The 25176-nt window shown below is 45.0% G+C and overlaps 1 protein-coding gene across 2 annotated transcripts in view; it reads left to right on the top strand.

Annotated features, from left to right (window-relative positions):
• The window catches only part of STAP2 (signal transducing adaptor family member 2), a 338860-nt gene that overhangs the window by 236567 nt on the left and 77117 nt on the right, over positions 1 to 25176 (top strand). For both annotated transcript variants that reach the window (XM_078670196.1, XM_078670195.1), the window contains exons 10-11: positions 6312 to 6449; positions 15188 to 15277. In XM_078670196.1, coding sequence (XP_078526322.1) covers positions 6312 to 6449; positions 15188 to 15277 — 228 coding nt within the window. The remainder of the gene's footprint in view (positions 1 to 6311; positions 6450 to 15187; positions 15278 to 25176) is intronic.

Genomic DNA, 25176 nt, shown 5'->3' with positions numbered 1-25176 from the left:
GGGCAAGGCTGTCCACAAAAGAATGTTGTCCAGGTGGATAATCCTGTGCATTAAGATCTGCTATGCCTTGGCCAAGAAGGAGCCTCCTGAAGTTATTTGTGTTCATTCTACTAGAGTGAAGTCTTCTTCTTTGGCTTTGGCTAGAGGTGTCCCTGTGGTAGACATCTGCAAAGCTGCAACTTAGGCCTCCACACATTTGCAAAGCACTAATGTTTGGATTCGGAAGTGAGGAGGGATGTCCATTTTGCTTGTTCTGTATTACAGGATTTTTTGGTATAGGCTGGCAGGCACCCTCCTCTGAGTGCGGCACTGGTTGGGGATTCAATTCAAAAGGTGAGGAATCCACTGGCAGGTGTATCTATCAGAAGAACAAGTTAATTACCTTCGGTAATGTGTTTTCTGGTGGGCGACAGTATCTGCCTGTGGATTCCTCACTGACCCGCCCGTCTCCTCGTTGCCTGTCAGCTTATACCGAAAAGTAATGAATGTGTATTATGCGATTTATTGCTGGAATTATGAGATAGTTTTTTTTTTTTTTTTTTTTTTGGGTTATAAACTTTTATTCATTATTCAAATGCAGTACACCACTATTCAGCCAACAACCCGGAGGCAGGCAGCATCTTTAGTATTATGTTGACCATATCTTGCGGTCCTGCACCATGTACATGTGCAAGGATCATGTTTCAGTAACTTTACAAATAACCTATACAACCAAACCAACAACGCTTTGCCATATGTCATAAATTATTTGTCAATATAAAGGGCTTTTTGACACTTATATTAGGGCGATTTCCAAGTAGGTCACGCCAAAGTGGCTGTGGGGGGGGGGGGGTATGTGCGTGTGGAGAATAACTGCACGTGTGAGGGGGGAACTGCGCAGCACCCGAACTAGTCAATTCAATCCTCTCAGAAGCACTCACGTAGTCACACGTTCGATTTCCATCGTTATACAGCCAAAAACCTTAGTAATGTTCCTCTAGTGAAATCGCACACCACGTATGTCCAATCACCATGCACCATTCATCCATCGCTACCAGGCATCTCCAGCGTCTCACATCCAGGCTCATTCGTCCAAATCTGCTCCAGCCAACCAGGTCGTAAGGGGCAGCCAGATATCAACAGGTCTAGACCGCGGTGGTAGGAGCTCCCAATACGTAGTCAGTTGATCCCGACAGTATAGTGCCGAGTTTATCCACCCCGTCGTTTTTGGAGCAGTTTTCCTTTTCCAATGTAGTGCAATTTGTCTTTTCGCTAGTAGGAGTAACAACGCAGCTAATTTCCTTGAGGCACTGGGTATGCCAGCGACATATCCCAGTAGAGCCACCACTGGGTGAGGAAGCAGTGTTTCTCCTATTATCTGACCCAATTGGGAAAAAACCTCCACCCAATATTGCTGCATCGGCGTGCAACTCCATGTGATGTGAAAGAAGTCCGCCTCTACAGCCCCGCATCTCCAACAGCGAGAGTCAGGTAGCAATCCCATTTTAAAGAGTTGCACAGGTGTGCGATACGTTTTATGTAGGAAATTAAAGTGTATCAATCGCAGCCTATAGTTAGGCGACAAGTTCTCCAATTGGTCGCAGCAGAATTGCCATTGTTTATCGGTTATGTCGATTCCCGCCTCCGTCTCCCATTGCGATTTCGAGGTAGGTCGCACCCATGGCGCCGTTTCTTGCGTTGTTTTATAGATCCGGGTGATCAGCTTTCTTGGAGAGCCGTTGGTCAGTACGTTCTCCAGTGCCGAAAGCGACGGAGGCACTGCTGGGAACATCGGGTATCTGGCCTTACATGCCGCTCGCAGTTGGTAGTATAGCAGCAGGTCAGAGGCCGTAGGTACTTCTGATTCGCAGACGTCCCCCAGTGTCACAAACGTGTCGTCTGGGTATAGGTCACTCGCCACCACCAGACCACGCTGCCGCGCCCTCTCAGAAATCGCCGCATCTGTCAGAGGACCTAGCAAGGGGTTGCCGCTCAGCGGCATGGATGGGGCATACAGCTCAGAGATGCCTGCCCGGCTCGCGATGCCCTGCCAGGCCCATCGCACTGTTTCCACCGTGTTTACGTCATCTGGTGATCTTTTGTATTTGTGATACAGCGTCGCTTTCAAAGGGGTGGGTGCCGACACATCCATTTCGATCGCCACGTGGGGCTGATATGGGATCGGGTGGTGCCAGAAGTGTAGATATTGAGCCTGGGCGCAGTAGGCATATAACTCGAAATCAGGAGCCGCCAGACCACCCTGGCGAAAAGGGAGCGTCAATACTTTCCACTGCACTCTAGGCTGTTTGCCCGCCCACACTAGTTCCAGTAGGGCCGAGCGTACGCGTTTGAAAAAGGATTGTGTAAGTGGCAGGGGCACATTCGCAAATAGATATAAGAACTTTGGCAGTATAATCATTTTTGTTATGGCTATACGCCCTGTCAGTGACAGCGGCAGGGTGATCCATTTTTTCACCTTCGACTCAAGCCAATCCACGGCGGTGCCATAGTTGAAAAGCCATAGGTCTTGTATCGAGCGGCTTATATGTATTCCCAGGTATTTCACCTCACCGTCCACCCAAGTGATGGGGAATTCGGTAGGGCATTGCGTCGTACCGTCAGTCAATGGCAAAAGCGTGGATTTGGACCAGTTGACGTTAATGCCGATCAAACCGCTGTATCGCACTAATTCCCTCATCAGGGGGCCAAAATTGTCAGCCGGGTTTTGCATAAAGATTGTTATATCGTCCGCTTACATGGACACTAATAAACCCCTGGAGGTGAATCCTATACTTCTCTGGGTATTATGTTGTCTCAATCTCGCCGCTAACGGCTCTGTGGCGATGGCAAATAGCAGCGGCGATAACGGGCACCCCTGTCTAGTCCCCCTAGTGATCTCTATGGGCTGTGAGACTTTCCCGTTAACTTTCACTCTAGCCGTGGGGCCACTGTAAAGGACGCACATTTTTGGGATAAACAACTTGCTGAACCCCATTCTTGTGAAGAGTGCCTGTAGGAACTTCCACTCAAGAGAATCGAATGCCTTAGTTGCATCCAACAAGGCAGCCGCGGCCTGGACTTTTGGGTCTAGATAGTGAAGTAAACCAAATAGCGTGCGTAGGTTGTGTGACGTGGATCTGCCCGTAACGAATCCAGACTGATCCGAGAGTGCTATTTGGGGTATCATTGGTTTCAGGCGTTCCGCCAGTAGCTTGGCAAAGATCTTGGCATCTAGGTTGATCAGGGACAGCGGCCTATACGAATCCGGACACGTGGGGTCCTTGCCCGGCTTCAGAAGCGTAATTATCATGGCCTCTCGGAGTGACGGGGGAAGGCTCCCGGTCTCAATCGCTTCCATGTATACCTTGTGCAGCCGTGGGACCAAGATGTCAGCATATTCTTTGTAGAATGCAGCCGTGAGGCCGTCAGGTCCAGGAGCCTTACCCAAGGGCATGCCGGCGATGGTCAGACGTATGTCTTCCTGCGTCAGCGGTAAATCCATATATTCGCGTGCTCCGTTGTTGAACCACGCTAGCGCCACCGTGTCTAAATAATCTGTTATCATGTCCTCACTCGGCTGCATTTTGGAGGCGTACAGGTTCCCATAATATTCTTCCATAGCATGCAAGATATCACTCGGCGTCCGAGCCATCTCGCCAGTTTCAGTGGCCAGTTCCAAAATATAATCCGCTCCTCTAGGTTTTCTGAGCATGGCGGCCAACGTCCTCCCAGGGCGGTCTCCCTCCCCATATCTACGAGCCTGAGCGTATTTATGTAGGAATTTTACCTCCCTCTCTGCTTCTTCCTGATACTGGGTCAGTTTCGCCCTGAAGGCCGCCTGGGCCCTATCTGTAGGCGATGTCGTAATCTCGACTTCCAGCGTCGCTAATTCTTTTTCGAGCGTATCAAGTGTGCCTCTAATGGATCGCAGTACTCCAGTCTTTAGCGCCATACAGTGCCCCCTGGTCACCACTTTACAGGACTCCCAGAGTGTGCCTGGCGAATCCACTGTCCCTTCATTGAGCTCAAAGAACTCCTCTAGTTTACCTCTCAGTTCCTCTTTAAACACAAGATCTAATAGGGCCTGCGACGGAAACCTCCAGCTAAATGGCTGTCTGTATTGAGTGGGGGTCGCCAGCGTTATTCCCACCGGAGCGGAATTATGAGATAGTTGGCATTGGGAATTGTCTATATTGAAGTTTTTCCGGGTTTGGTTCTGTTTGTATACTATGAATACTTGTGAAAATGTTGTTGGTTCACCCGTTTGCCTCGAAGGCACAGAAAAAATGGGTGGAACTGACGTCAGCATGCCGACGAGGTCTTCTTATGGCTCAGATGACGTCACGCAGAGTTGCCTGTGGAGTAGTTCCATTGTAATGCTCTTGATGACGTGGGAGAGCTGAGGAGAAAAGTTTCAGGGGAATGCTGTGCATTGGGATAATTCAAAAGTTACCTTATCCACCAGAAAAATCGTTACCGAAGGTAAGTAACTTGTTCACCGGACTGATCTTATTTCTTCCATAGGACCTACTTTACACTCGATAAGATAAATATATTTTATGAGACTGCCGGGGCGACATGCCCTAGATGTGGCGAGCTTGGGGCTGAGATGTATCATATAGTGTGGGCCTGTCTATCCCTCTCCGGGTTTGGGGAAGAAGTAAGAGATTGTGTAAATGACATAGCTCATTGCGCAATTCCTTGTTCCCCGATTTCATGCTTACTGGGGTGGTTCCAGCACCCGACCAAATGTAAGGCTTCCAATAGATTCACTGATCTGCCTATGATTCTTACAAAACTGGAAATTACGATGCATTGGAAGGCCAGCTGAGTTCCTAGAGTGGCTAAATGGCAGGATAAACTTGTTAAATGTGCGGGGATCGAAATTAGTGTGCTGCTTGGAGAGGGCACAACTTGATTGACCTAGCGCGAGCATGGGAAAATCTGGTTGACTGTTTGAAAGAACTGGATCCCGGACACACCGGATGGCTCCCCACAGCCTGAAAGTGTGTTGAAAGGTGGCAGTGCTTGAAGGGCACTGGGCTGAGGAAGGGTTTTCGATTAGTGAGAGCCCCACCTGACTCAGGCACGAAAATAGCTAGGAGTGTGATCGCTTGATGTTCTACAGAGCTGAACTTCATGAATGTAAAGTATAAATGTGGTTGAAAAGCACAGCATTGGTCATGGGGGGTGGGTATGAGGGAGGGTTGTTGTTGAATGTGTTGGGGAGAACATGAGCTGCACAGGTACAAGGTTTGGGGAGGGGTCTGGAGGAGGTGCTACTCTTTTGACAACTTGACTCTGGGTTGGGGCGGCGGACAGCAGGGCAGCACTGGTGTGGGTGCTGCTGGAGGATGTCTTCAGGCGGTCTGCTGTGGTTAGGGTGGCCGAGTGCACTAGGGATGCCTGAAACAAGGTATGATCACGTGCCACCCGCTGCCCTTCTCTTAATCAGGCACAGTTCCCAGATGAAGCTTTTATTTATACTTTGGTCAAACTCTGTGGACTTCTCAGTTTGTGACATCATAGGGTGCCACCCAGTATAGATGGGGGAAACACAGTGAACGATACATATATCTTTTGTGGTAGCAGCTCACTAGAACCTGATATTTCAAAATGCAAAATTAATTAATTCTCAGCTGAATACTATATAAACAGTACAGATAGTAAGTATTATGTCTTATGATGCCAGAATATATGATTAAAAAAACACATATTTATTAGAGGTTAACAAACAGCTTCTAACAATTGAAATCATGGTGCATAAAGTTAACTCACAGATCAAATCATTGATATTGTGACCCCATGTTAAAATGCTTCCATTTATGTATGATTGTAGGTTGAGTCCATACAAATGTCTTTTAAAAAAACCATATTTGGACAATGACTTTATCCTGCTTTTTAACACTATAAGAAGTGTCCTCATTTGATTTGTCCTTCCTGTATGGTTGGTTGGCCTCGAGGATGTCAACACATTTAGGCCCTTTGTGTGCTTTGGTACGCGATATGATGATATGCTGCAAAGTGTTACCAGCACTACTGAGTTCTGTTTTGTGAAACACAAAAAATATATAAATTTACAAATCTGAGCATTTTCAAACTTGCCACACTACGTTCTGAAGTGAATTATTAATTTCCACTGGATTGAAAGCTATATAACTACGGCTTCATTTAATCTGGTGATCAATGTCTTCAGGTTGATGGTGCGAGACTTCCTGTTTTAATACGAAAATTGTATAAATTAAGTTACCTGGTGTGGTCGCCTGGCTGACACCCTTTACTTTTGTTTCATTTATTGGCACAGTTTAATCTGTTTTGTTGTGTCTGATAAGGAACCACCAGACCTCAATTCAATAGCCGGAACCCACCACCGCTCCCTTCAGCCCCGCCACCAAATGAGGAGGATGAGGAGGATGAGGATGAAGAGGAGGACAAAGAGAAAGATCAACAGCTGTACATTAATGATGATGGTAAGCCAGTTAATGAATTTGTCACAGTAGTGGCTGGCATAATGTTGGCATAGCTTTGTGTAACATTTGGAAATGGAGGATATAATAAGATGGAGAGTAGGCAATTCTTTGTATGCACTTGTGAACATTAAGAGGTAGCAACTTCTTATAGAAGATATAAGCAGAAGGTAACCTAAAACCCCACTAGGAAAAGGCATACAATACCCAGTCCTGACCTAGTCCCGCCGTCCCAAATGGACTCAGCAAGTCAACAGAATACTTCTGAGCTCACCATTGCCACGCACAGCACAACTGCAGGGTCTGTTCTCAACATTCAACCAGCATCAGACAACAGTCCATATTAGCCTAGTTCTCCAGTATTGTATCATTTATAGATTCGCATGCTTGAATCTTCCCCATTGTCATGGTGGGAGTCCCATGGCGGGGAAGATTCAAGCATGTGAATCTATCAAAGATATCAATACTAGAGAAACACAGTGTACAGGTAAGTAACTTGTTTTTTCTCCAGTAATGTATCTTTTATAGATTCACAAGCCTGAATCTTCTCCGCCGTGGGACTTCCACGATGACGAAGGGGAAGATTCAAGCATGTAAATGTATAAAAGATATCAATACTGGAGAACCACCTTACAGGTAAGTAACTTGTTGTTTCTCAAAACTCGACCTGTAGTTATCGAAACAAATGGAAGTTCTAGAATCTTCATTGGTTACGATGAAATGGGTATAGAGAACCAGGTGCCATCAAAGGGGAGTCCAGAATCCTCATTCCTCGTTATGACACACAGAGGATGGAGATCCAAGACTCATCAAAGTGATGTTCCAGAATCCTCATTGCTGGTGCTGACGCACGGCATATGAAGAGCCTAGTGCCATTAAATAAAGGGACACTCCAGAATTCTTGTAGTTGGTTATGGCACACTAAAGATGGTAATCCAAGTTCCATTAACAAAGGGACATTCCCAAATCCTCGTTGGTGATGATGCACTGGGTACATCTATGTCTATGTACTGGTTCTTGTTGAGGGCAGATATCACCCTGGGGTCTCATAGCACTTTTGCCGAGACTCAGAAACAGACAAGAAGGATGACTGGAAAGAAAAGATAGATTAAAATAGCCAAGTCTTGAGGGACAAACAGAACTTCTTGTGGTCAACCTCAGCGCAAAGGTGGAGTGGCAGGGAGTTCCAAAGAGTAGGAGCTAGTTTTGAAAATGATCTGCTGCCGTTTTTGACTGTGCAAACCTTCGGGATTGCTAATAGATATTTATTAGCAGAACGAAGAGTTCTTGGTGGCTGATACCTTTTCAGTTTATTAGCCAAGTAATGAGGACCCTGTCCGTTGAGAGTCTTATGGACAAGGCAGCAGATTTTAAAATTAATACGCTTCTTGACTGGCAGCCTATGGAGAGCCTTCAAGCTGGGTACAGAGGGGGAGCAAGGGGGAAGGTTTAAAACCAGTTTAGCAGCTGTATTCTGCAGAACCTGGAGCTTAGTTAGGAGTTCTTCGTTTATGGACCCGAATAGGGTGTTCCCATAATCCAGGCGGCTGATGATTAAGCACTGGATCAATGGCATACGGGAAGGTAGTGCGACTCATTTAAAGATTTTGCGGAGGGCATGCATTAGCCTGTAGCAGGTACGCGCTACATGATTGACATGGTGACACATGGAAAGTTGATTGTCAGTCATCACGCAAAGGTTGTGCGCTGTTCCCTTCGGAAGTGGGCAAGTACCCAGGGTAGAAGGCCACCAATCGTTTGTCCATAGCACCTGGGCATTACCAAAAAGTTCCATTTTATTTGCATTTAGCTGGAGGTTGTTAGTTAACATCCAGTTGTTTATATCCAGCATGCATTGCCTGAATCTATGTTTAGTATCAGCAACGTCAGGTCCGAGAGTAATTAACAACTGCGTATCATTGGCGTATGACAGTGTGTCGAAGCGGTGGACTTTGATAACTTTGGCCAGAGGGGATACATATAAGTTGAAGAGCGTAGGGCTCAAAATGGATCCCTGGGGGACACCCCTGTTGATGGATTGGCACTTGGAGGTAAAAGCACCGATTTGAACTCTGGAAGTTTGATCACTCAAATAACACCTGAACCAAGCCAATGCGGGGCCTCCGACACCCGCCTCCCACAGGCGCTCCAAAAGGATGGAGTGGGAGATGGTGTTGAAGGCACCCGACAGATCCAAAAAGACCAAGATGGCGGATTTTCGGTTGTCCAGAGAGAGTCTAATACTATCCACCACTTCTAGTAGTGCTGTTTCGGTACTATGGAAGGCCCGAAATCCTGAATGATAAGGATCTAACACATTATTGTTTTCCTGGTGTTTGATTAATTGCCTGTTTATCAGTGACTCCAGGATTTTACCGAATAGGGGAAGAAGGGAGATTAGTTGATTATTTTTTGGCACTTCAGGATCTGAGGTGGGCTTCTTTAGGATGGGTCTAACTATAGCCTCCTTCCACCTAGCAGGTACCGAGGAATGTAGTAACGAGAGGTTAAAAAGTCTAGTTAAGCTGGGAATAACAGCTAGACTGATTTTTGATAGAACCTGAGAGGAAACTGGGTCAGTGGGAGAACCTGATTTGACCCTCTTATGTGCCAGGGTGACGTCTTACAGCGTGAATTCAGAGAATTTGTTAAGGGTAGAAGTCATCAAAGAGGTTTGAGGGCCAGAATCCTCATTGCTGGTGATAATACATCGGTTGTGGAGAGCCATCAGACAAAGGGATCATTACAGAATCTTCATTGTTGGTGATGGTGCACTGAGGATGGAAAGCCAAGTAGCATTAAATAAAGGAACATTCCAGAAATCTTGTTGTTGTTGATGACGCACTGTCTGTTGAGGGCCAAGTAGCATTAAACAAAGGAACATTCCAGAATCCTCGTTGTTGGTGATGACGCACTGGGTATGGAGAGACAAGATCATTAACCAAAGGGGTGTTCCAGAATCCTCGTTGTTGGTGTTAACGCACTGGGTATGGAGAGACAAGAACCATTAACCAAAGGGACGTTCCAGAATCCTCGTTGTTGGTGTTGACGCACTGGGTATGGAGCGACAAGAACCATTAACAAAGGGACGTTCCAGAATCCTCGTTGTTGGTGTTGACGCACTGGGCATGGAGAGACAAGAACCATTAACCAAAGGGACGTTCCAGAATCCTCGTTGTTGGTGTTGACGCACTGGGTTTGGCGATACAAGAATCATTAACAAAGGGACGTTCCAGAATCCTCGTTGTTGGCGTTGACGCACTGGGTATGGAGAGACAAGAATCATTAACCAAAGGGACGTTCCAGAATCCTCGTTGTTGGTGATGACGCACTGGGTATGCAGAGACAAGAATCATTAACCAAAGGGAGGTTCCAGAATACTCGTTGTTGGTGATAACGCACTGGCTATGGAGAGACAAGAACCATTAACCAAAGGGACGTTCCAGGATCCTCGTTGTTGGTGATGACGCACTGGCTATGGAGAGACAAGAACCATTAACCAAAGGGACGTTCCAGAATCCTCGTTGTTGGTGTTGGCGCACTGGGTATGGCGATACAAGAATCATTAACAAAGGGACGTTCCAGAATTCTCGATGTTGGTGTTGACACACTGAGCATTGAGAGACAAGAATCATTAACCAAACGGACGTTCCAGAATCCTCGTTGTTGGTGTTCACGCACTGGGTATGGAGAGACAAGAACCATTAACCAAAGGGACGTCCCAGAATCCTCGTTGTTGGTGTTGACGCACTGGGTATAGAGAGACAAGAATCATTAACCAAAGGGAGGTTCCAGAATCCTCGTTGTTGGTGTTGACGCACTGGGTATGGAGAGACAAGAACCATTAACCAAAGGGACGTTCCAGAATCCTTTTTGTTGGTGATGACGCACTGGGTATGGAGAGACAAGAATCATTAACCAAAGGGACGTTCTAGAATCCTCGCTGTTGGTGTTAACACACTGGGTATGGAGAGACAAGAACCATTAACCAAATGGACGTTCTAGAATCCTCGTAGTTGGTGATGGCACACTGGGTATGGAGAGACAAGAATCATTAACCAAAGGGAGGTTCCAGAATCCTCGTTGTTGGTGTTGACGCACTGGGTATGGAGAGACAAGAATCATTAACTAAAGGGACGTTCCAGAATCCTCGATGTTGGTGATGACGCATTGGGTATGGAGAGACCAGAATCATTAACCAAAGGGAGGCTCCAGAATCCTCGTTGTTGGTGATGACGCACTGGCTATGGAGAGACAAGAACCATTAACAAAAGGGGAGGTTCCAAAATCCTCGTTGTTGGTGTTGACGCACTGAGTATGGAGAGACAAGAATCATTAACTAAAGGGACGTTCCAGAATCCTCGTTGGTGATGGCGCACTGGGTATGGAGATCCAAGTGCCATCAACTAACGGGACATTCCAGAATCCTCATTGTTCGTGATGATGCTCTGGAAATGGAGAGTCAGGTTCCATCAGCCAAATTGACATTCCAGAATCCTTGTTGTTCGTGACGATGCTCTGGGAATGGAGAGTCAGGTTCCATCAGCCAAAGTGACATTCCAGAATCCTTGTTGTTGGTGATGGCACACTGGGTATGGAGAACAAGGTGCCTTCAAACAAAGAATATTCCAGAATCCTCGTTGTTGGTGATGGCACACTGGGTATGGAGAGCCAGGTGCCATCAAAAATAGGATATTCCAGAATCTTTATTGTTATTGATGACACATTGTGGATGGAGAGCCAGGTTCCATCCAACAAAGGACATGGTATGATAAAGACATCCAGACGTCATCAAACAATTGGTCATTCAGGACTCCCGATTGTTAGCATTGTAGATGATGCAGGATTCGGTAAAGAGCCATGCACAGTAAAACAAAGAGCATTTGGAAATCATATTTGTTGGTGGTGCAGGATTCGGTTAAGAGCTTTACCGCTTTAAAAGGGATATTTTAGATTCTTGAGGTGTACAGACACCGGATAACATGAGTGTATTGTAGAGAAGATTGTTCATAGTACATACACTGGCAATGTACAGCAGAAGCAACAAGCTACTAAATTAGAATCAGTGTGAAGACCCCGGCGGTGGGAGCGTGCTAAGGCTCCCCCTAACCTGGTGGTCAAAGTGTGAAAAAACAGGAAAAAATTCAATAGTTAAAACCGGCTGTGGGAGGGGTACCTGAATGTGTTCAGAACCCAGCAGTTACCTGAAAGAAAAGTAGACACAAACAAACATATATAGGTAAAAGCAGTCATTTTTACACCATGTCAAAAGCGTCTGCTAATTTCAGACTGTTCAAACAGATGTGCTCCTCTCAAATAGTGCACTGTAAAGAAATCTCACGGAACTATGGTGCAGTATCCTGACTGGAATTTGGTCACTTTTGATTGAGTGAGACTGTCTTTGTATTCCCCATAGTCTTTGTTTATCTCTTCTAATTTTTTCTTATAGCCTGTTATGGTGCTCTTGAAGTGATTTTCAGTTTGTTCGATCTCGACCAACAAGGCCTCTGATAGTCTCAGGGCTGTCTTGATGATTAAAACAAGCCAATCACGCGTGCAATGCCACGCGATCATGGCCCACTCTTTCCTAAATAATGCGTCCTCTAAGAAAATCTGTGGCGCGTTGGTTACCAAAAGACCCCTGGGTGCAGTGTTAGTGTGCAAGTATTCCATAAGTATGGTTCCATGTAAAATAGCTCTGATTCTGTCACATTTCTGATCCGACAGCTTTTCCCACTCACTGGTGTGTGTGATAGCTTGCGAGATCGTAGGATCCTCAAAAAGGGATGGCCCGGCTAGTATAGCGTCCACCTCAGAGTCTGTGTAGGAGAGACCCAGGTTTGCCATCATTGAAGTGTGGAAAAAAGCCAAACGTTTATGGGAAAAATAGAAAGGGAGGAAGCTGAAGGTCACAGACCTCCACACAACTCTCACAGCTGTGCGCTGCTAAATATCCTTAAACAACCAGAGAGAGAGGGTTTTTTGTAAAGTATAAGAAGGAGCACTCTTAGTCCCCCTACGAAATACAATCAAAACAACAAAAGAGTGCACTTTTCCTTGCGAGAGGAGCAAGTGGGAAGAATCACAGTAGATTCTTTAAAAAGCCCTCACTCACCAACCTAGTTGGTGACATGCTTCATCATCACACCATGGGTCTCGGGAGGGGGGGTGATGGCTGAGTAGAAACCAGCGCTCCACGCAACGAAAAAGATAAGTAATTTTCAGGAGAGGGGCAATGTTCCTTTATTTTGACCTTTTTCTTACAGGGTGTGCCTACTAGCCATCACCTTTCTCCCGAGAACCATGGTGTGATTAGTGATCACACCTTACGTAAGCATTTATTCAGTGTCTGTTTTTCAATATTCCCAACCACCAGCCACTTTGCACAAGATGGGTTGGTGAAAGTCACGATAAATTGCTGTGCGCCACCGACACACTTAGACCACTCGACGCCCTAGTTGGCGTGCAGGTTCAGTAGCGCTACTATTACCAGGTACCTCCACATTTAGAGTGGTCTTTTTTCACAACCACTCACGCTAAATGTGAAATGTAGATGCACTCCCATATCTCTCGATACTGCACCATAGTTCCGTGAGATTTCTTTACAGTACACTATTTGAGAGGAGCACATCTGTTTGAACATTCTGAAATAAGCAGACGCTTTTGACACAGTGTAAAAATGATTGCTTTTGCCTATATATCTGTGTTTGTGTCTGCTTTTCTTTCAGGTAACTGCTGGGTTCCGAACACATCCAGGTACCCTTCCCACAGCAGGTTTTAACTATTTAATTTTTTCCTGTTTTTTTCACACTTTGACCACCAGGTTAGGGTGAGCCTTAGCGCGCTCACACCGCCGGGGTCTTCACACTGGTCCTGATGAATGCCTAGCAACTTGCATCCAGATAGGCAGAAACATGTTGACCGCACATAGCGAGGCATAACTGAACTATCTATCCAGCTTTCCTACTGCCCGCTCCATCTTTTAATCGTGCTGGGTTGGCCAACAAATAAAAAAATTTTGGGACACAACCTGGTCACTTTTAATTCATTTCACTCACACAAAAAATAACCAGATCCGCAGTAATTCTGGCTTTCAAGCACACCGGGGGGCGGGGGGCAGGGGGGGGGGGGGGTTGTATTAGTCCTTCCTAGTAGGGCCCGGTTCTGAAGCATGTCACCAACTAGGTTGGTGAGTGAGGGCTTTCTGAAGAATCTACTGTGATTCTTCCCACTTGCTCCTCTTGCAAAGAAAAGTGCATTCTTTTGTTGTCTTGATTGTATTTCGTAGGGGGACTAAGAGTGCTCCTTCTTATACTACAAAAAACCCTCTCTTGTTGTTTAAGGATACTTCGAGAGACAGCCACACTCACAAAGGGAACCTTGCCAGAAGGGATGGCACCCTTACTATTCTTTATTTGTGACCTGACTGCCAGGCCTCCTTACACGGGGGTACTCTAGACTACCAAGAGTTCAAGACAGTGTATTAGACAGCAGACTAAATCAAAAGACGTATTTGGCACTCACAGAGCTGCCATGGAAATATGTGCTTTTGTAAGTCATGGTTGAGACAAGACAGGAACTTAACCTTGCCAGAGCCTTCACATGATACTCAGACAGGAAGTGAGACCACTTGGGGGTCAGCAATCACTTCCTTTTGTAAGAGCTAACCACATGACTGATTAATTTCTAGACATGCTGATTTAAGGAGCTCTGTTTCCTCATGAAGGCAATGTTTAGCCGAGGGTTGTATTTCCCTTTTTGCTCCTGCATTTGGGGGTCAGACTGGTCTTGGTTGAACCCTGCACATAAGTGTCAATGTGGGCATGATTTGGAATCTGAGGATTAAAGTTAGTCTGGGTATGGTTTGAAGAAGAGAGGAGGGCATACTTTAGACCTTGAAATAGGGGGTCAGGTGCCCACATGGTGTAGCAGAGGTGTGAAGTAGTCTTGCACTTACGTGTGCATATGGCCTGCAGTTCTACCTGCAGATGTGGGTCCAGGTTGCAGTTCTACTGGTAGTTACAGGTGTCGAGCAGAACATAGAGACATGAGCCAAGCTTGCAGTTGTGCATACACCTGTGGAGCCAGCATGCATGTTTACACACAGGTGGGGAGAAGCCACACAGCTTTACATACAGACGCAGAGCCGGGGGTGCAGTTTTTCATGCAGGTCTAGGTTTTGAGTGCACTTGCGTATCCAAGAGTGCATCTGGCTTGTTGATCGTCATTCGTCCATGCAGTTTTAGAGACTGTTTTACATTAAGCGTGGGGCTAGCATTCCATTGTACATACATTTCACTTCAACTGTACATGCAGACATGAAGCCAGCATGCAATGTTATTTAGAGGTGCAAAGCAGCCATGGAGATTTACCTACAGGTGTGGAGTTGACATGCAGTTGTACAGAGCTGTGTGTGGTTGACTTGTTTTATAAGTGGTGCTGGCTTGGAATTGTACATGCACATTTGAGGCTGGCATTGTGTTGCTAATGCATATCTGGACCCAGCTTGCCCTAGTACATACACGCAAAGCAGTCATGCAGATTTTCACACATGACAGTGCAGCCATGCAGTTTTATAAACAGGTTTAAATTGGCCTAGCAGTTGTACAACAAGGTGTGGAACCGGCTTGCATATATACTTATATTTGTCAAACCACACTCAAAGCTCATACATGCAGACTTAAAAATGATAGCAGAGCACAAGTGGCATTAACATATTTCCTCTCTTTGTTTGACCACAGTGTTAAAGAAACCATCAGTCGGTCCTTGGACTTTGCCCAGAACGCAGACCAAGTTACCACCCACACCTGTATCACCACCCATGCCAGCAGGTAAGGGCATGGAATTCTACTTCTTCTCTATAATTGTGCATGGTACGTCACCACAATCACCATGCCCAACAGTCACAATGCCATCCAGCTAACATTCCTCTATGGCTAAGAACCTCTCTTGATATCTCAGCAATAGGGTACCCCTGCAAGGTAAGTGTGCACATTGGCTAGGGATTCCCCATTCGAAGTGCAGTTTTACTATGTTCCACTACACTTTGTTGAGTGAAATCAGGTGGTATTGTTAACTCTTCTCGTGCCTGTTATTTCTGTCCCATGATCTGTAGCTTCTCTCCAAGTCACTCTTTGTCCCAGTGTATGAGTCAGTATCTCTCTATGCCCCAATTTGTGATCATCCCTCTCAATCCCAGGGCTAGTCTACTCACTGTCTCATTGCTAGTATATTTTTTGTACACTTGTCTGTGCATTCACTGTTCCACTGTCCTGGTGTGTGTCAGTGAATCTATTCCTCAATATGTGAATGTTGTCTTCTAAATATTCCACTAAAGATGTGTAACCTGCTCCTAGTATTGGTGTATTTTATGTCTTGGTGTTAGTGTTCGCCTGTCCTACTGTATGTATTAGTGACTGTCTGTCCTAGTATGTGGGTCAGTGTCTATTGTACAACTGCTGTTTGTGTTTCCCTTTCCTAGTGTTTGTGTATTCTCCATCTCGCAGTATATTCCTGGTCCACGATTTTGCCCTATTCTCTGTACGAGTGTTCATGAATGGCCAATCTTAGGGTCAGTACACTTGATGTCCTATTGGCATTGTATCATATCCTAGTGTATCAACCATCTCTGTATTCTCTGTTTCGGTGTATAAGACTCACTACAAGTGTCTCCTGCTGTTGCAGATTTATGTCTCTTGCATCTTTAAAAAGATGTGGACGGAGTATGATTCTAATCTAGGAAGAGAAGAATTCTAAATTCGTTTTGTTTCTATACGTAGGGAAAATCGAAGTGTTTTGGAAGGGCCAAAAACAAAGATTTATAACTGAAAAGGGCATATGATACTTCAATTTTGACCATTTTTTGTGATTATTTGGGAGGCTATAGAAACTGGCATGTTGGAAATAATTATCTACTATTATGTTTGAAACAACTTATTAATGTTAACAGGCAACTTATTGTTTGGTACAAGCCCATAAACTTACATTTGAATTAGATGAAATCCTTTTGTTTAGCTCTGGTGACTTTTCCCTTCAGATAATAAATATTGATTGCACTAAATGATTCCCATTTTTAGGATTAATATTCCCTCCGGTTCTCGGTAGTCGAAAGAAGATCTGGAAGTGACATTACAGAAGAAAAGTAGTAAACTATCCTGATGAAGGCCATAGCACAATAACAATGAGTGAAATGTCATCTTTTTATTTTCAGATTTGATTTTGGTACAGCGAAGCAGCCTGGAAGGGGCATGTAGTATTTTAGACTTTTCAATGAACAATTACATTCAAATATACATTAGGTCAGCACCAGCCTGTGGTAATGTTGCCAGCCACTCAGGCTCTGAACAATTTCTGTTATAAATAATGAAATTCTTTCCTTTGTGTCATTTATAGTAAAGTATGCTTTGTCTGACTTCTGTATTTTGTTTTACAATTTGACTGCAAATATAAACAAAATTTTAAATATGCAATAAGAAACAATCGCTGTATTACAAAAAAATCACATGCCCCACATTCCTAATATCTCCATTAAATTTGCATTGGTTAAAACTTGAGTGTCCTGGTAGTAAGTTCAGAGGGTTTAGGAGAGGGAGCAAGGGAAGGCAGGGAGACATGTTTCTAGCATGTTCCTCCGCAGTCTAAAAAATCCCTGGATACTAGTGGGTGGCAGTAATGAATTAATATATTCTTTTTAAGTATGTGCATTTGCAGCACATTGCCATTTATGATTAGGTTTTTAACACAAATTGGACACACTGTTACAAGATGGTGCTGCTATGCATAAATATAAACTTAATATAATACATTTGGGGCTGAGATTACATACATTTTACACTATGTACTGGAACAAAACCGCTGGGACCAGATTCTAAGAAGTATGTGTGTATGTAGGTTTGACTTAGAGGCATAAGCAAGTTTTTTTTTTAAATTGGTCTAAATTAATTCGTATTTGCTATTTTCAAAAGTTGATTTTGCCCTCATGAAATGGATTTACATGGACAAAGTTAATTGTGGGAATAAATTTACGAGCAATGGTGGGAATTCAGTGCCATTTTGTGAACAATCAAAAGTTTGCATATTTTTGGGGCTTTTCAAACTTGTCTCTTACCCGTCCACTTGCTGGAAAAGGTAGAAGCAATCTCCTTCCAGGTTGGAAGGCAAAGGTAACAACCTCCCAAAAATATGTGTGTGTATAGGAAGAGGAAACATGTTACAGAACATTAGTAAGTGCAGTTGCCCTTTCATATGAATGCAAAATTAAATGGGTGTATGTTGTCAAATGCAAAAATTGAATTCACAACATTTTAAAATAGTATGTTTTGAAAAATGACGTTGCCATGGGTTTACTAGTGTTACCTGGAAAACTGATGTAAATTCCAAAAACGTGGAACTCTGCACTCATTCAAGATCAAAATCCTGAGAGTGCAGAAATTCTTTTTGAATATCATGCCCATTTATGATAAGATAGGATGACTCCAACCAGCTAATTCCCACACACTTTTTGTAATCTCAAGCTCCTTCCTTGAAGAAATGGTATAATGTAAACAAAGTATTCTTTAAGGGACATGGTGTCAATTAATCTCAGACTCCTACAGAGCATGGTATTATCTACTTAATCCTGTTCTCTCCCCAGTATTACCACCTTTCTAAACTTTTACCTGCATATATGGTATAATTACACTCCCTTTAGTTAGTAAGTGGTATACTTTCATTCTTTATTTTAAATTCACATGAAGTTAATCACTCTTCACCTTATAGATGGAACAATTTCAGCCTTCATGTCTCTGAGAAATGGTGTCAAATTGATGCACTGTCTCGGTAAAGTGATAATATAATTCTACTAAACGGTTCACTTTGAGAAGGTCTAGTTTCACTCGTATCTTCAAAGAACATAGTTACTTATCCGCTATTGGGGTATCGTTCATAGATTCACATGCTTGAATCATTCCCTGTCGTTGAAGTGGGAGTCTAATGGTAATATAAACGAAGCAGTAGTAAAAAGAAAATCCATAAGCTATCATGGTGAAAATGATGTATTTAACTGCCTATCTACCTCCTTCTTAAAAAAGCATTTACAATGCAATGGTTTTGCCTTTGGAAAAGTTAGAGCTATTGGCATTGTAAATGACAAAATTTGTATTTATGTGTTGGTTTTGAAAACAGATAAATAAATGGCATTGTCATTTACATTGCCATTAGCTTAATCTCTCGCAAATGTGAGACCTATTGTACCCTACGGACGAGCTCAGCAGACAGCAATTAGTACCACACACACACACACCCCCAGAGCCACACACCCAGAGCCGCACACACACACCCAGAGCCAGCCACACACACCCAGAGCCAGCCACACACACACACACCCAGAGCCACACACACACACACACCCAGAGCCACACACACACACACACCCAGAGCCCCCCCCACACACACACACCCAGAGCCACACACACACACACACCCAGAGCCACACACACACCCAGAGCCACACACACACCCAGAGCCACACACACACACACACACACACAGCCACACACACACACACACACAGAGCCACACACACACCCACACAGAGCCACACACACCCACCCAGAGCCACACACACCCACCCAGAGCCACACACACACTCAGGAGAGCAAGCACAGCGAGGGGGCAGGGAAGCAAGCACAGCGAGGGGGCAGGGAAGCAAGCACAGCGAGGGGGCAGGGAAGCAAGCACAGCGAGGGGGCAGGGAAGCAAGCACAGCGAAGGGGCAGGGAAGCAAGCACAGCGAGGGGGCAGGGAAGGAAGCACAGCGAGGGGGCAGGGAAGCAAGCACAGTGAGGGGTCAGGGAAGCAAGCACAGCGAGGGGGCAGGGAAGCAAGCACAGCCAGGGGAAGGGGAGCAAGCACAGCCAGGGGAAGGGGAACCAGGGGGCGGGGGAGCAAGCACAGCCAGGGAGCGGGGAAGCAAGCACAGCCAGGGGGCAGGGAAGCAAGCACAGCCAGGGGGCAGGGAAGCAAGCACAGCCAGGGGGCAGGTAAGCAAGCACAGCCAGGGGGCAGGGAAGCAAGCACAGCCAGGGGGCAGGGAAGCAAGCACACCCATGTTTCCAGTGCTTGGCTATTCTGAACAAACCATTGGTATCCGGCCTGCCACTCAAACAACCAACTCCCAGAATACCTTAAATAGCTAAATGAAACCTCAGAAGTAGAAACATTATGTCCTGACTACACGAGAGAGGCTGCAATTGTAACTGCGAGGGACAAATACCACTGAACTGGGAAGAAGACGGCGTACAACTATAGTGGAGGAATAACAACCTCGTACACTACTGCATACCACTGTGCTTTGGATCCAGGAACACCACAGGCCCAGGTTTGGACGCTACTTCAGAAATGCCACAGCACAGAAAGAATAACATTACCTAATGTACTTGTATAATGTAGTTGGTGCTCATGTCAGATGATACACCACCATCTCTTGAAACTGCAGTACTTTAGTCTGCAGACTCCCTAATGCCAGGTTTGGGCTCAGTGTAAATTGCATGTGTATTTTACACCTATGCATCGCCACACAATTCCAGTGTTTTCTAATTACTCGGCAGCTGTATCGTTTTGGTTCGAATCTTTGTGCAAAGGAACATAGAAGTCAGGAGCTGTTTTGGTTGTTTAGTTAAAATTAACAAAACGATATATAAACGGTGAACGGTATAGTGGGAAGGATGAAAGCCTAAAACATAGTCACACAGTGACGCAATAACTCTTTGTTAATTCATAGACATTTCTGACCTATGTCTGCATAAACTATCCATGATGTAGATAAAAGTGCGTGGAATTTGCGGGCATAACCGGCCTGCATTTTTACTCCGGCAAAAATGTTGATGTGTATAACTCATTGCCCCGACAACACCTGCGTGTGGTAGTAAGCAGTATTAGGCGGCGCCTTATTTATCTCTGCAAAGTCTGCCTATTCTTGATGAAAAGCGGAAATATTCGCTAACAAGAATCCTTCAGAGCCTTACGGTCAGTCAGTCACACTGTACGGCTCGCGAGGGGGGAAATCGATGTGAACGCACAAAGGAGAAGTGTCTGCCTCTGTCTTTCTAACACAACAGTTTGAAAAATCCATTTTCATTGCTGAAGTAAGGAACTGTAATTCAGTGATTCATTGCGGCCAGCATCACTTTGCGGGTGGTGGAAGCGCGTGGCCGCGGGACTTCTGCCACACAACACACCCAAGCTGTTGCAATATGTTGAGCTGCCTGTCACGTACACCTCTGGTGTTTAATTAGAAACGCAATTTTTTGCATCCGGGGTAAATTGAAACAAACGCGGACAAAATCCCAATAAAGTAGTAAGGCTCGTTTTTTTGGTTTTTTTTTTTATTACAAAAGGTAAATACGAACATCTGCAAGGGACAAAAGAGCGCAAAGCTGCGAGTACCTCAGGCTTAGATCTGGCACCGAGGCTTGGAAAACAGAAGCGGGCGCCGCACCTTGATGCGCGGTGCGCGACGGAGCCGTTTTAAATGGTGACCTTTTCACAGTGGCACTGATGCAGCAACTAGGACAGGGAGCCAGCGAGTGAATATAAAGGCCTCAAGAAGGAGGCTGGGGTGTAACTGTAGTCTGTAGACAAACAAAATTATTATATAGGCGACACTGGAATGTGTTACTCATTGTTTCGTTCGCAACCCACCCCTGCAAAACCCACGTCCAAAATAGCCAAGACATCACGAAAAAAAAAAAAAAAAACGCCCACCGCTGCATGACGTACAAAAAGGGGTGGGATGAGTAAAAATCGCGGGAACGCCCACAAATCTGCTCCGGCAATGACGGACAGATCTGTCTTCCAATGGCTAGCCTCCATTTATTGAGCTAGCCAATGGAAGACAGAGGCGGGAGAAAGCTCCATACTTGTAAACAAAAGTTTTCGCCTGCGCGATACTGCTTGCGCAGTAAACGCCAGGTGAAACCTAAAAAGGATCAAACTTTAGATACAACCAATCATTAGCTAGTACCCTGTAAAACGTTCCAAGAGAGCTGATCCCTCAGATTTTCACTGCACGTCATGTGTGAAGGGAGTCTCTCTGAGCTCTGCTCAGTGCTTTCATCTTACTCACAGATTATTCTTATTTCCTACTGGATATTCAGCATTTCTGACAAGAATGGACGTTTTCGCCCTTGCAAGTCCTATGGAAAAAGAGGGTTCACATTGATGATCCTCACAAGGATTGCATTTATTGCCTCTATCGTCATCATGAGGCAACACAGTGCAAAATCTGCCACACTTTGTCATCCAAAACGCGGAGAGACCGAGAAGGTTGACTGTTGTTGTGGCTGAAGAAGACGCAGTGGACATCTTCTCATGAGGAAAGCGACACTTCGTCTAAATCTCATAAGAAACCCAGGTCACCTGAGGGTAAGTCTGAGGAGGGCAAAAAATAAATTAAGACCTTCCATCAGACTAAAGATTCTCTTAAAAAGGAGAAAAATTCCAAAGTCTCCTCAGAGCCAGCCTTGTCATCGAATTATGGAGCCTCTAAGGTTAAACTGGAGTCTGCCACCTCTTCAGGTTCTTTTCGGCATAAATCCAGTGACAAATCCCTCTCGGCGTCAGTATCACCATCAACGATTTTAACATCGACGATGACGACCACCCTCTGATCGTCTAGACCATCAACAGCGCCACCATCATCTACGGAGGCCATCAATGCACCAATATCATCATCGATTTTATTACCGTCGACAAAGATCGCAGCAACGGCAGCACCACCATCGAGTACTGCACAACTGTCAACAGCACTCACATCGTCGACAACGGCTGTACAGTCGACGAAGACGTCTTCTCTGATGACGGTCCTTTAGGCGATGGATCCGTCTACGCTGCTCCTGTCGACGACAGCATCGGATATAGTTCAGACTACAATACCGTTGACACCGCCACAACAGGTGTCCAGGTTGAACAAAACATCCCTGTGGCCTGAGTTCGGCTCGCCATCGGTGTTGGTCCATACGGGCAACACCACAAGCATGTTCTATATCAACCAACAGGAAGGAATCAAACCTCTTACTCTTTTTCAAGAGGCATTGGAGTTGGTTAAAAGATCACAGAATAGCTCTAAAAGGGGAGCGTGTCCCAGGATTTTGGAATACTCCGGCAGGCGACCTCTGCGGGACAAAAGACAGCTGCCACGAGTGGGAGCTGGACCAAGACCAATTGGACAGGATCTTTTCACAATGGGGTAAGCCGGCGCTGGACCTGTTTGTGACCAACACCAATGTGAAATGCCACTTCTTCACAAGCAGATTCCCTCTCCTCTCCCAAACTTTCTGGTGAATGCCCTTTCAATGCAGTTGTCCGGAATATAAGCTTACGCCTTTCCCCCATCCCATTGATTCCCAAGGTCCTAACAAAAATGAAAGTGGAACGCTGCCACCTACTTCTAATAGCCCCCAGATGGCCCATGCAGAATTGATTCTCAGAGGTACTCCTTGTCTCAGAAACCCAGCCCATCCGTTTTCTACTAATGTCAACCCTTCTAACCAGGAACCAGGGTCAGATGTCTCGCCCGGAGCCAGCATCTCTCAGATTGCATGTGTGGCTCCTGAATTCTATGAGCTTAAGGATTTTAATATTACTCAGGAGTGTAAAGATATTATTACAAGGTCTCGTGCAGGAAGCACCAACAAGACATACAGACTGAAATGGAAGTGATTCTGTCTCTGGTGCCGTTAAAACGAATTGCATTCATACCTCTCTGAACAAATCCTTCTGTACCTACTTTCCCTGGCGAAATCAGGCCTGGTATATTCGTCAGTTAAAGTTCATCTCGCAGCTATATTTAGATACAGGCGCTCACCAAAACGTCCATCTATCTACTCATCCAGAATTATACAGCAATTCAGGAAGGGCCTGTTTCGTACTTTTCCTCCGGAGTGGCACTTAAATATAGTCCTGTCGCAGTTGATGAGGCAACCCTTTGAGCCCATCCATAGGGTGGATATCAAGTACTTTTTTCTTTTAAAGTTTTTTTTAATTTGCTTTTTTATTTGCAGTTTTTATATTATTGATACAGATTTCACATGGTAAATGGTATAAGAAATACAATGGGATCAGGCATATAAAGTCAACACATACTTAATGTAATTGCAAAAATATTACAGTTTGAATCTGTTGGTTGTGTCAGGCATACGTCACATTTCTCAGATCAGTGAGGCTAATCGTAGGTATCACTCATTTCTACTAATTGCCATGCCCCAATAGAAGTATGAGCCGATCTGCCCATTGCCAGCAGGTTGGACCCGTGTGATCTTTAGTACATATAATAGTGCGATGTATGTTACAGAAAAATAAACTTGTTATAACAAATCAACATCAGACTCATTTCAGGTTATTATAAACAGTTGTGCCATGAGAATACCCATCCTCCAGTCTAGAACCCCCTTCCACAAGATACAGCTTAAACAGAAAGTTGAAACCGTTCCCGCGTCTCTAGATGTATCCACTGTGTTCTCCAGTGTGATGTCAGTGCCAAATGGTTGTGTGTAGTACCTGAGTCATATGTCGCTTTCGGAGTTTGCATCAGCTCTAATTCCATCGCCGTCTAGCAAGTAATTACTATCAAATTCTGGTCTTTTTGTTTTAGCTCCGACAATATTGTGTCCCAGCATTGCCCGATGGGGTACTTACGCCAACCCGCTATCTCCTCCCTTTGCAGTGCCGTACTTTCTGCCTGTGCCCATACCACTAGTGAGTTTTTCCAGTTGGTGAGGGCAGGGGCGTGTTTGTTTTTCCATTGCTTGGAAATTAGTCTTTTAGCTACAATATGACCTGCGTCTTTAAATCTTGAAGTGACTGTGTGCTTCTTGGACCTAGAAAATAGGCCCAGCATGCATTCTTCCAATGCCTGCATTTGGAGTCTATCGGTGTATGTTGCCAGTGCTGCCGTAACTTCTTGCCCCTATAGTTGTAATGTGTGGCAGGACCATAGCTTGTGTAGTAAGGTGGCACCTATTTGCATACATCTCGGGCAAGCAGAGTTAGTTAGTTGAAAGTAGTTGTTTATTTTGTCTGGGAATAGGAATGCCCCTATGTATGATGTAGGTCTGAATAACTCAGAATTTGGCGTTCTTTGGTATCTTTGTAGGACTAGCCAGGATCGTATCCCATTCGTCATCAGTCCATGGAGTCCCCTATCCTCCTCCCACTGGGTGCGGAGGGAAGTCAGAGGCTGTAGAGTGTGTGTTAATAAAGCCTCGGTCAGTCAACGTATTATACGACTTTCATTGCCTATTACATGCAAATACTGAATAAACAGGTGCATTTCTGGTTCAGTATTCATGTCCCCCATGCCGTTGTAAGTGATCGAATGATTGAATTGTGTAGTAGGAATTGACCTGTCGGCAGGTCATACTCGCAAGATAGATTATCGAAAGGTATCAGAGTACCCTCCACGTTAAGGTCACCAAGCATGTGTATCCCGGCGGTATGCCAGTGTGAAAATGCACTATTGGGAGTACATGTTTTGTAGACCACCCTTGTTTGGAGCTCCATATAATTTCCAGAGCGCTATTCTGTGGCGGCTGGAACTCTAGATAAAACCCCTAATCATCTGCTCCAGTTCACGAAACGTTTTGGTTGGGACCTAGACGGGGAGATTGGAGAAATAATATAGGAGCCTAGGTAATATTATCATCTTGGTCAGGGCAACCTTGCCCATCACATTTAGTGGTAATGTTTTCCAAAA

The sequence above is a fragment of the Lissotriton helveticus genome, chromosome 12 (genome assembly GCF_964261635.1).
Source record: "Lissotriton helveticus chromosome 12, aLisHel1.1, whole genome shotgun sequence".
Taxonomy (NCBI): domain Eukaryota; kingdom Metazoa; phylum Chordata; class Amphibia; order Caudata; family Salamandridae; genus Lissotriton; species Lissotriton helveticus.
Note: the sequence above shows the minus strand (reverse complement) of the source record. Positions and strands in the feature narration are given on the sequence as shown.